At 38.7% G+C, this 12,762-nt stretch overlaps 1 protein-coding gene across 2 annotated transcripts; it reads left to right on the top strand.

Moving 5' to 3' along the window:
* On the top strand, positions 1-12,349 carry LOC140794976 (auxin response factor 7-like). 2 transcript variants are annotated; one of them, XM_073147307.1, is made up of 16 exons: positions 1-142; positions 510-597; positions 706-851; positions 1,508-1,623; positions 3,429-3,524; positions 3,614-3,670; positions 3,891-4,043; positions 4,181-4,265; positions 4,567-4,657; positions 4,792-4,956; positions 5,094-5,213; positions 5,295-5,370; positions 5,600-5,765; positions 10,671-11,161; positions 11,315-11,505; positions 11,636-12,349. In XM_073147307.1, exons 3-16 carry the CDS (start codon positions 803-805, stop codon positions 11,805-11,807), a joined length of 2,028 nt encoding a protein of 675 aa, XP_073003408.1. In that variant the 5' UTR covers positions 1-142; positions 510-597; positions 706-802; the 3' UTR covers positions 11,808-12,349. The 2 variants fall into 2 exon arrangements, with proteins under 2 accessions (XP_073003408.1, XP_073003407.1); XM_073147306.1 differs by having other exon boundaries at positions 510-851.
* Positions 12,350-12,762: the final 413 nt, after the last annotated feature.

The following is a 12,762-nucleotide window of genomic DNA, read 5'->3' as shown; positions in this document are numbered from 1 at the left end:
AGCAGCTCGGTTTCCACCACTCTTGGCCATCTTTTCGTTTCTCCTCTCCTTTTGTATACTGCGATTCCTCCGTGACTTCTGCCTCGATCTCGAGCGACCCGTCGGAATCCGGAATCTACCGTTGCTCCCGATCGGATTCCTGGTAAGAAACGCTGCCGGATGAGCTCAGATTCGCTGGAAACGGTGTTTTCTTGAAGATTTTGTAGGTGGTTGGGTTTGTTCTGATGAGAATTTGAGAGGATGTGGAGGTTTTAGCGTCTGTGAGGTTGATTTTAGTGAGATCTCTTCCTTTTCTTGTCCCTGTACTTAGATCTTTTTGTTTTGTGGTCGAATTCTTGTTTCCTGTACTCCATTCTGTTTGAGTTTGAGCGAGATCGCTAGTTCTGATCGTGCTGTCTTCTTCTTGGCGTCAATTTTTCGGTTTCGAGGGGAAATTTGAAGAAGATTTGGGGGGTGCCGTTAAAGATCGACTTTTTTCGTCACATAACGGTTATTTTCGCTTTCCATAGAGAGTTAAAGCGGCGACTGGAAGCGGGAGATAAGGGTATAGGCTGCAGACGCTAATATAGGAGAAGTGGTGCGGGGGAGTTGGTGCAGGTTAGCAATTAATGAATGGATTAGTGGGGCTTTTATGAGTATTTAAGTTGATTTGAAAGGCCAAGATAAAGGGATCTTTCTGTATTCTCATCTCCGGGAATATGTTAGAGATCTGTGGTGAGATGGGTTAGTAAGGCGAGAGCTTGCCGCTTGCCGCTTGTTTCTTCTTCTCGGAAGATTGATTAAGACGTTACAAAAATTCTTCATGGCGATTTCACATACAAATAGTTCAGCTGGAGGAGTACCGGGTTCAGGTTTGTTCCTCTTACCTGATTCTGTGAATTTTCATGGATTTGTACTCCTAGTCTTTCTTTCCTGTTTGGTGTAGTGACCTTCTTTGTTTTGGATAATAGATTGAATTGGTCAACGCTGTCTTGCTTAATTTTTAGATTATTTTAAAACAATCGATCATTTCTAGGAACAAGTTTTAGATGGATAATTGAATGGGTCAATGATCTACCTTTTTTACTTCCTTGTTTGTTCTGTTACTCATTTTCCTGCTCAAAATCTATATTTTAAGTCCATTCTTTTGGATCTAGATTCTCTATGCTTGTCTAATGTTTGGTTGGCTATGGTACCTCTGTAGGATTGTTTATTTCCACAGAAAAATTTATATATTTATGAAGTTACCAAGCATGCTCTCTTTTGTGGTTTTTCTTGTCTGAAATTTGGCTGCTTCCAGATGCTTGGCGACTTGAATAGTTTGTTTCCATGTTGTTCCAGTATTTACTGGACTTGACTATATTTGTGCTTACTGCTCTCCATGGAATTGCAAGAAGCGTCCTGCCTAAAATTTCCAATAAAACCAATGTATTCTTTTTGGTGAACTGCATTTTGTTCGTATGCATTTTTTACTTCTATTGTTTTCTTAAATTGATGTTTGTTTACTGATTGGATAACTTTTCTCTAGGTCCCTCTGGTGATGCCCTTTACAGGGAACTTTGGCATGCATGCGCAGGACCGCTTGTCTCTGTCCCTCGTGAGAGAGAGCGAGTGTATTACTTTCCTCAAGGTCACATGGAACAGGTAGGGCTAAATAAATTGCCCATCAGATCTTGAAGGTGTTCTCTTTATTTCTTCATACTTTGACAAAGAACATGTGTTCCATGTCAAGCTTAGGGTATCCATAATCCACTAACTATCCCCAACATTACTTGTAGGATTAATTACATTTTGATCCCCTCAACTATCGCTCCTTGTCACTTTCACTTTGTGAAAAAAAAAGTGGACACATACACCCCTTGAATTATCTAATTGACTAACTAATTAGATGGACAAAAATGCCCTTATTTTCTCTTCCTCTATTCTGTTAGAGGTGGATTTTGTAAGAATTAGAGAATATTAGTTTAAAGTTAAATATTAGGCGAAATTACTATGGTGATGTGGACATTTTTGTCTATCTATTAAGTTACTCAAATTTTCAAGATTTTTGTGTTGAGATTTCTAATGAAATATTGACAGAGAGGGCTTAATGATACATTTAATTAGTTTAGGAGGTGTATCTATCCACTTCTTTCTTAAACGAGTGAAAGTGATATAGAACGATAGTTGATTGTGTCAAGATGTAGTTAACCCTTGTAATCATTGCCTTTTTTGGTCATTATTGCAGTGCATACTCACTAGCCAGATTAATCTGATCTTGTACTAGTTCTACATATCACTTTAGTATAATGTTGATGCAAGTGATGCAACTTCAGTGCATAAAGTTTTGAATGTATCACAGGCCAGACAAGCTGAAAGCTAACTTTATAGATGGCCAATCTTTGTAAGATTGTGTGGTATATATCACAGTGCAATACATAATGTGTGAATTGCTAGTCTAGATCTGAAAAAGTTTGAGAATAAGTTTAGATCAAATATAAGATAATTCAGATCTGTAAAGGAATGGTTCTTCTTTGTTTTAGCATTAGAATCCTTGCCAAATCGCAAGGAAAAGGAAGAAGGATTTTGAAGAAAGAATCAAAGAAATGATCGAGGAAGATAAGAGCAGAAAACTAAGAAAGTGAACTAGTGAAAAGTCAAGCAAATTTGTTTCATATGACACCATTGTTATCCTTTATAACACTAAACTACCCTTAAACCTATTATAATAGGTTTCCTGGTAACAACTTATTTCTTGTCTTATGTTCTAAGAGAAAAAGGAAACAAATGGAATAGGTTTGAGCATCTAGTTCTGGTTAAGAGTACTAATCATTTTACAGGATTTGAACAACACTAACCATTCAACTTCTTCAACATAATTATAGTCGGGAGCTCTTATTAATTCCCAAAATGTAGCTCCTTGACTCCATTTTTTTAAGCCTATCTAATAAAATGGAAACCTGCTGGCTATTTCATACAGTAATCCATTCGCTATGGCTAACCATTCTAAAATCTAGCAACATCTACATCTCACTTCCAAACTTTTTTTGATGTTTTAGTAAGGATAGAGATTGTAAGGATATTATTCCAAACTCCAGAGCTACCAATATTCTTCTAATATCAATGCAATGCTACTTACATGCTTTCATGATCTTTAAGCCTTTATGCTTCCATGCTGTCAAGATTATTTTAGATATGCTGCCTTGTCGGTTTCCACTTTTTTCATTTGTTATGTTTCAGTGTGCCCGGATTTGGATCCTATGTCAATTCATGAAGCACCATGGTCCCTATATCTTATAGTTGAGCACTTATTTTGTTTTGCTATCGAAGGGCATTTCTTTAGGATGGTTGTTTCTTTTTCATCATAGTTTCAAGTTTGCATCGGTCTTCTTTTCCCCCTTAAATGAGACATTTAATCAGGCGATAGAAGTTCATGGCTGTAGACTTATTTCTTTTTATTTTCTTCTCAGCTCGAAGCATCGACGCATCAAGGCCTTGATCAGCAAATGCCATTGTTTGATCTACCTTCAAAGATTTTATGTAGGGTAGTAAATGTTGAACTTCGAGTAAGTGCTTCTTCATGCTTGATGTAAGCAGTCGGCTAGATGTTATTCCATTTATATGTTATGCTGATCAAGTGTCTTTTGTGGCGTAGGCTGAACCAGATACTGATGAAGTTTATGCACAGATAACCTTACTGCCAGAACCAGATGTAAGTCACTTTTCTTGGTTCATTCTTGGTTAATAGAATCATATCATTGTTTGTACTACTAGTTGATACATCACCTAGTAAAATCTTTTGCTTGATGTCAAAAACTTCTGTTTTCTGTCAAGGTACTTTTTCTTTGACAAATTTTTATGCTTATTTGAAGTTTCTATTAGTGCATGTTTACATTTAAGTTTTTGATCTCCTATTCTGCACTTTGGAACAGCAAAGTGAGATCACCAGTCCAGATTCTCCGCTGCCTGAGCCGGATAGGTGCACAATTTATTCCTTTTGTAAGACGCTAACTGCTTCAGATACAAGCACTCATGGGGGTTTCTCTGTCCTTAAGAGACATGCTGATGAATGCTTACCTCCACTGGTTAGTTTCAACGAGTACTTGTGCTAGGCCAATGCACATTATGGGCTAAACCAAAGAAAATGTTTTCTGGAATTTCACACCTATCATTTTGATATTCTTTTTTTTTTTTGGTTGAAAATGCTGTATTGTTGGTCCAGGATATGTCCCAGAATCCACCGTGGCAGGAATTGAAGGCCAAAGATCTTCATGGAAATGAGTGGCATTTTCGTCATATTTTTCGAGGTTTGCATGTATCTCTTTTCTAATCTGTATTAAATATCTGTTGCTGTTTGGTTTTGGATCTTGAACTTGTTTCTTGACTGTGTCAATTTCCTACGATATTATCTTAGAATTATTCTAGTTACTTTTACCTTTTATTCCTATTGAGTTTCTAGGACGAATCTTGCTAATGCAGTCACACAGATTTAATATGTCTCATCGTGATTTAGGATGTTTTAGCCTTGGCAGCATTCTTATGTCGAGATACTGACTTGATTGGCTTGGTTTTGTATTACTTTGTAAATATGTAGTCCTCTTATTTCAGGGCAACCCAGGAGGCATCTGCTCACTACTGGATGGAGTGTTTTTGTTAGCTCGAAAAAATTGGTAGCTGGTGATGCATTTATCTTCTTAAGGTTGGTAAAGTTCAGTTTGGCCGCTTCATTTGTCAAATGTTGTCTTTACTTCACTGAATGCTGTATTATCCGTAATACTTCTGATGGAATTCTTTCATGTTTAACTTTACATTAAAATCTGTCTGTTATGGCAGAGGTGAGAATAGCGAGTTACGAGTTGGTGTGAGGAGGCTTATGAGACAATCGAGTAATGTGCCATCGTCTGTCATATCTAGTCACAGTATGCATCTTGGAGTTCTGGCTACTGCATCTCATGCTTTTTGTACCGGAACTCTCTTTTCTGTTTTCTACAAGCCAAGGTTTGGTGATTTCTATTCTTATCTTATATCTATTTTTGTATAGAACAATTCAGTATCTAGCTAATATATTGAATTATAGTTTGCTGTAGTTTTCAACTTTTATCAGTGGAAATTGATTACTTGCTTCCTTTTATCAGAACAAGTCGATCGGAGTTTATCGTAACTGTCAACAAATATCTTGAAGCCAAGGATCACAAAATGTCTGTTGGGATGAGATTTAAGATGAGGTTTGAGGGCGATGAAACTCCTGAAAGAAGGTATAACTGATAACTTGATTTGGGCTTAAATTCACAACACGAATGAGATTATTTAGCACGGTTTCTTCCATCTTATTACAGGTTTAGTGGAACAATTATTGGTGTTGGGGACATGACGGCATCTCGATGGGCAGATTCCGAGTGGAGATCTTTAAAGGTAGTGTGCTCCTGATGGTTTTTTAAACAGAAAATAACATGATAAGCAAAAATTGAATATAGTTAGTTACACCTTTTGCATCTAGGTTGAATTTTACCTCATTTTGCAATTTCTTCTTTTGCCTTTTAGTTCTGTCTGCTTTAGTCAGCCAGAATAATGGCTAGAAAGTTTTTTTTTCTGTAATTCTTATGCTCTTCCTGCCCCTCTTAAAATCTGTGCTTGTGCCCAGGTCCAATGGGACGAACCTTCATCTATTCCACGTCCAAACAGGGTTTCTCCATGGGAACTGGAGCCACTTGTTGCAGCTCATCCGCCAATCTCCCAACCTGCACCAAGAAATAAACGTGCACGACCACCAGCATCACCTTCTATACCAGAACATTCTCCAGTGTTTGGTATGAAAGTTGTCAAGCATTATTATGCCAGTTACCTTATGTTACATTGAACTTGCATGTTTGAATTGAATTCAGTACTTTTTTTACCATGTTCTTTTGTAACTGTACCTTTTTAAACCGTCAACCATACGTAAAGATGTCTTTTTCTATACTATCTATTGAACTATAAAAATCTCTTGGAGATCGCGTCCTGAATTTTTTCTTTTACATAAATCCATTTCAAGTGTTTTAAGTAATTTTCCATTCTATTATTCCCCCATTTGTGATTTACTTATGGTGTTCTTTGTAACGATCACCTTCCTAATCCCATGATCATTGCGAGCCAAATCCGAAGACGGAATTGGATTTTGACTCACAAGCAGAAAGTTAGTATTACCGCAGATTTCCAAAGTTAAGATGCAATTCTAGATTAAACGGTTAGATGGTACCAAATCCGAAGACGGAATTGGATTTTAACTCATGAGTAGAAAGGTAGTATTACCGCAGATTTCCAAAGTTAAGATGTAATTCTAGATTAAACGGTTAGATGGTAGAGTACTTTTGTGATTGAGATGGATTCGGGATGAAGAACGAATCTATCGGGATGGATTAGAGAAAGGAGAGGCCAAAGAGGCGTGGTGGTGATTAGCCTAGGGTTGTGGCAAGGTGGTGGAGATGATAATGATGGAAGTCGAGGTAGTCGATAAGAAAGGGATAGAAAAGAAGTAGGGCTGTTTCTTAGGGTCAAGGGTGTAGCCAAAAGAAGAGGAAGGCATCAATAAAGATTCTAGATGGTGGCTAGGGTTCCAAAGCTTGGAGGTAGTCGAATAAGTAGGAAGGAGACGATCTTGTAAATTAACTTTAATAATCTAAGATGACTATCCAGGTGCACATCATATCTATTTATAGGTGGCTCTCTTTCTTGATTATATTTGGCAATATTATCGAACAAGCTCGAATTTTATTGCCTAACATAAGCAAAAATACTTTATATTAAAGCACCTAAATTGGGGTTCCTTGCCCTTGGGCATTTGAATGGCCTTGAGGGCGTTCGAACTTCGAACGCTTAATTAATTTTCTGGCTCTTGGGTAAATGCATTCAAACGGCCTTGAGGGTGTTTGAATGCCTAATTAATCTTCCGACTCTCTGGTAAATGTGTTCGAACGGCCTTGAGGGCGTTCAGATGCCCCATCCCGAGACTTGTTCTTTTGACTAATTGGAACTTTTATTTCTTCTGCAAACAAACAATTAACTAATTGTTACAGTCTACCATGCTTCTCCACCTTGTCCTCAAGGTGTAGAGTAAGGAAATGATTCATTATCATCTAAAGCTCTCATGGCCTCATTAGCATCCTCATGACCATCTATCAACATCATGTTTCCCATTGTCTTAATGCATCGATGATCGGATGTGAAGCGCTCGTCACAGCGAAAGCAAATACCCTTTGCTTATCGCTCCTTCACCTGCGCAAGTGTGACGGTACAGACAACAAGTGGATGGCCTCCTTTCACGTTAGTTGAAGGCTTGAGTAGAGCTTTTAGGCCTAGAAAACTTGCTGCTGGTCTCGATGTTGTAGCCTGATCACAGTTGGTCGAGCAGGATCATTGTTCTCCTATCCAGGTCATGGTTCCTTGTTTTTAGTTCCTAGTTCTTTGTGCTTCCTCTCCATTAATATAGCATACTGAAAAGCATCATTTAAGGTGGCAGGTCAAAGAGCTTTCACATTCGTTTAGATTTCTCCCTGCAACCCTGATACAAACGAACTCCGTAGTAGTGCATCCAACCATGTCGGGTTGCACCTACTACTTATTTTCTCGAACTCCTTTTGGTAAGCACCAATAGTAGTTCACTACACAAGCTTGGTGAGTAAGGCATCAAAATATTCAAATCCTTCGGTGTCGAAACGTTGGGAAATTCTAACGCTAAACTCCTCCCAATGCTCTAACCTGTCGTTAGTAGAAGCCGATTTATACCAATGAAAGGCAAGCTCTTTTAAAAAAAAATTTGTTAGCAATACCCTGGCATCTTTCTCAGTTTGTTGGAAAGTAAAAAATTGCTCAGCATGGTACAACCATTCGACAGGGTTTCCTCTAAATTTGGAAAAGTCGATGCTCGTCATTTGGTGCGAATACCCTGATCTTCCCTAGGTGGATGTGGCGATGCAGGTCTGTAAGGAGGGCGCCCTTAGCCTATTCGGTGGTAGCCTCTCATGTCTTCATGATGTAGTTCATCATCTTCGAAGTCGTGCCACCCTCCGTCTTCTGCGAAGTCCCTTGGATTCTCTTGATAATTCGGTACGCCTGGCGGTGGAGCAGGTAGCTCCTATTCTTTTTCTCTTTCTCGCCCTTGTGGCATGGGTAACAATGGTTCATTCCTTAGTGGTGGTTCCTGAGGTGTGGGGGTGGTTTCCATGGTTGTGGCGTTCGGTGGAGGGTTTGGGATGGTCACCTTAATCGCTAGTGCATTGGCTAAGAGTGTAAACATCCTCTCTTGCAATGTGATCACCGCTTTCCGCTCTGCCCTCATCTCTTCCAACATACGAAGGAGTAGCATGTTCGTTGAGGCATGCTTACCTTTCGACCTAATATGGCCAACCGTGGGTTCCGATTGGCTAGGGTCAATGGGAGTATCCCACGATCTTTCTTTTTGATTAAAGACAGTTTGATGATCCTCCATATTCGTTGTTTCTTCGGAATTCCTTCGGGACTTTTTCTCTATTAATAGAGCTTCATGGTGGTCCAAGGTTCAACCTATTTTGGTACCATTGTAATGATCACTGCGATTCCCAATTCAAAGGCAATTGGATTTTGACTCACGAGAAGAAAGTTAGGGTTACCGTGGATCTCTAAAATTAAGATGCAACTCTAAATCAAACGGTTAGATGGTAGAGTACTTTTGGGATTGAGATAAATTCAGGATGGAGAACAAATCTATCAGGATAGATCGAAGAAAGGAGAGGCCGAAGAGGCATGGTGGTGATCAACCTAGGGTTGTGGTAAGGTGGTAGAGATGACCATGGTAGAAGTCGATGTAGTTGATAGGAAAGGGATAGTAATGCAAATCTAATATTTTTGAATGCAATGTTTTGGAAAACAATCGAGCCAAACAAGTAACTAAAATAAAAATAGTAAGCAATAACTGATAATAAGTTAATCGATTAAAAGGATCACTACTAGATGGAAGGAGAGAAAATTACTCAGATAAGACAACAACTTCCTCAACTCTCAAATATGTATATTGATAGTAGAAAGACCTAAAATATAGTGTAAGGAAAGAATTTAGAGTTTAAGTTTATCAATAAATGGAATAGTAGTGCTTTTACTTTGAAACCACGTCTTCCCCTTCACGTCCGGGCACCTAAAGATTCTCTTTCACTATTGGAATCTTCTGGACAGCAACAGTAACCAATGAAAAGTAGAGATTAAAAAATGAGAGAGGTTTAGAGAGGAAGTAGAAGAGATTAGAGAAGAATCTTAAGATGAAGTAGGAGAATGGGAGAGAAAAAAGGACCGTAGGAGAGAAAATAAGAGATTTCAAATAAATCTTATTCAATCGTTCCTTGTTTCTCATGCAATAATCCTTAAATAGGTTTACAACTTTGATTCTAGCTAATTTTAATAGGAACTTATTTTCTAATAGGATTCTAATTGATAATCTTATCAAATTGACTAACCCAATTTAGGTACTAAATCAATGTGGATGTCCCTCACATATAAGTTTGTCATAACTATCAATTGAGATTCTAATAGGAATTCATTTTCTAAGAGGACCCTAATTGATTAGGTTGTACCTAAATCGTCTAACTCAATTTAGATAATAACTCAATGCGGACATTCCTCACATATAAGCTTACCATATCTATCAATTGACTAATTCAATTGATCATTTGAATTAAAAATTAATTTAACAAATTAAATGTGAAAATAAGTTGAGCCTAGTTAGCTCAATTAGACCAAAATTGGACTCGAGCAACTTTATTTTGGCCAAATTGAAGATGATGTCTACATCAGATAGAGAAGAAGTAAGGTTGTTCCTTAGGGTCAAGGGGGTGTAGCAAGACGAAGAGGAAGACAGCAATAAAAATTCTAGACGGTGGCTAGGGTTCCAAAGCTTGGAGATAGTTGAATAAGTAGGAATGAGACGATCTTGCACACCACGTCTATTTATAGGTGGCTCTCTGACTCGACTAAATTTGGCAATAAGATTGAATGCTCGAATCTTATTGCTTAACATAAGCAAGAACACTTAACTAAAACACCTCAATTGGGGTCCTTCGCCTTCGGGCGGTCGGAAGCCTTGAGGGTGTTTGAACGCCTAATTAATTTTTAGGCTCTCGAGTAAATGCGTTTGAATGGCCTTGAAGGCGTTCGAACGCCTAGTTAATATTTTGGCTCTCCGGTAAATGCGTTTGAACGCCCCATCCAGAGACTTGCTCATTTTACTGACTTATCAAGACTGTTCGAACGCCTCATCCTGAGACTTGCTCCTTTTACTGACTTGAACTTTTATTTCTTCTGCAAAAAAATTATTAGCTAACTGTAATGTTTTCAATCTGTACTATTAAACACAGGGAGCAACTTAAGTAGTTTTAATATATGTGTAAAACCCCTCTTGCGCTCATTGTTCCTAAATAATTAAATATCATGCAAAGTAGTGCTGAACAAATTGCTGGGTCCTCCTTCTGAAGGTTATTTATTCTGCCATAGAAGTTGAAGTTTCTGACTATCTGGTTTAGTGCTTTAAAAGTGTTGTCCAGCATAGTTTATTTTGAAATCTCTTGCTTATTGTGAATGAGTTATGAACTTGTTTTTACTTTTAACTTTCTGTTTGCAGATGATTTTCTTAATTTGTGTTGCTGCTGTTCTTCTTTCCTTCCCTTTTTTTTTCTTAATTTGATGCAATTCTTTCATACCCTTTACTGTAGGCCTGTGGAAATCTCCTTCTGAGTCTTCCCAAACTCTCTCTTTTTCGGGGCTGCAGCGAGTTCATGATCTTCATCCATCTTCCAGCCCCAGTTTTCCATTCTCATCAACATCTAGACCTGGACTGTTTGTAGCCCATGCAAAGAATGAGCCATCTACCTTTGCCAGCAGTCACTTGTATTGGTCACTTGGGGACTCTCAAGTGGATTCCCCCTCTGCAAGCGTTATGAAAGAACCACGTGAAAGAAAGCAAGAGTCTGGTGCAGGCTGCAGATTATTTGGCATTCAACTTGTAGAAAGCTCTGCCATAGAAGAAACCTCACCTGTTGCAACCATTTCTTGTGCTGCACGTAATGAGCAACCTGCAAACTCTTTCGATGTGGATTCTAGTTGCCAGTCTCAGCCATCGAACATCAAGTCCGATGCCCCGGCAGTTAGCAGTGAGCAATCACCCCACGAGACTCATTGCCGGCAAGTGAGGAGCTGCACCAAGGTGACGTCAACTTCTATTCCTTTTGTTTATGTTGCCTACAGGGTATATAATCTAGATGCTGAAAAACTTGGTTGCAAAATTTACTGCCATCTTTCATTACTCCTGTAGCTCAGAAGGTTAGAGGCAACAGCTGAAATTGAATTACTTGTGCAGGTTCACATGCAAGGAATGGCAGTCGGGAGGGCAGTGGACTTGACTAGATTATATGGGTATAAAGACCTCCTTTGCAAGCTAGAAAAGATGTTCAATATTGAAGGTGAGCTCTCTGGTACAGTAAAAAAGTGGCAGGTTGTCTTCACTGATGATGAGGATGACATGATGCTGGTCGGCGATGATCCTTGGCAGTAAGAACCTTCACCTCTGACTTTAGTGAATGCACAATTTTATCTATCTTGTTAATATGGAGTGAAAGGAGATCCTTTTGTGGTTTAGATATGCAGTCACATTTGGATGTCTTTTGCATGCACTTTGCAGTGAGTTCTGCAACATGGTGAGGAAGATCAACATTTACTCGTGTGAGGAGGCTAAGAGGCTAACCCCGAAGGCAAGGATGCAGGGAATCAGCAGGAAGAAGGCAGTGGCTGATGCTGATGTGTTGCGTAACGGCTCAAGTGACCTGGACTGTGTTTCTGACAGGGATATCTAACATTCTTTTTCTTGTGATCAACTAGGACTTCATGCCCTTGGTTCTTCTCTTGGATTTTATCTTAACCAGCTGCTCATGGACCCAACAATGGTTCACGTTCCAATTTGCGCCATGTGTGCTGTCGGACTTGTCATCCCGTGTCAGATTTAAGGCAGCGAAGAGAGCATGTGGCCATACCGTTCTGGCGGCAGCACAATTTTCTTTTTCTTTTTTCCTTTTGTTTGTGGGGTTGGTCTGGACCAGAGACAAGCCACATGGAGAGGCCGGCAAAACTAGTGTTGTTGAGGAGATGGGCACTTTATGTGGTCTGTGCGGAGAAAGAGTAACAAATTTAGTTTAGAGGGGTGTGAGTAGCAAAGGTTGAAAACTATGACTCTCTTTTTCTCTTCTTTTAGTAAATAGAGTATAGATCTACATTGTACACATCCTGCTGCAGTGTGGCTCACCACTGGTTTGTTTTGTTTCATCCTGTGATACTCTCTCCTTGTCATGAAAGTTTATGTACATAAACAAATGAGTGCTCTTGCTCTTGCTCTTGCTCTTGCTCATTGTGTAATGTTTGCATTCTAGGCCAATCTCGTAATAGACTTCTACCCTTCGCAATAGCAACTGCAGGACTTCACGTTCCTAACTACTCTAAATTCGCTTCATTTAAGTCTGCCTCAAAAATTTTCTATGGGTCTAGTGTATTTTAAAACTTGTGTGTTTGAAATCACTGACTGAGTTAATATTTATATAAAAAATTTAAAATTACTCAAAAAATTACGAAGCATAAGAAACAAATTTTTATATAAAATTATTTTTTAGTTCAAAGATTTAGCAAATTTTTAGAGTGATTTTTAGATTTTCATAAGCTCACCTAAGTTTGTATATAAATTTTGAATTAAAAAAGATTGGGAGGGCTAATTTGGTCAAAAACTACCGTTGACTTATGAGAGAGCCTTTTCTCCTAATT

The sequence above is a fragment of the Typha latifolia genome, chromosome 9, assembly GCF_019914945.1.
Source record: "Typha latifolia isolate L0001 chromosome 9, TyphaL0001v2, whole genome shotgun sequence".
NCBI classification, from domain to species: Eukaryota; Viridiplantae; Streptophyta; class Magnoliopsida; order Poales; family Typhaceae; genus Typha; species Typha latifolia.
This window is presented reverse-complemented; position numbering and strand designations above follow the sequence as displayed.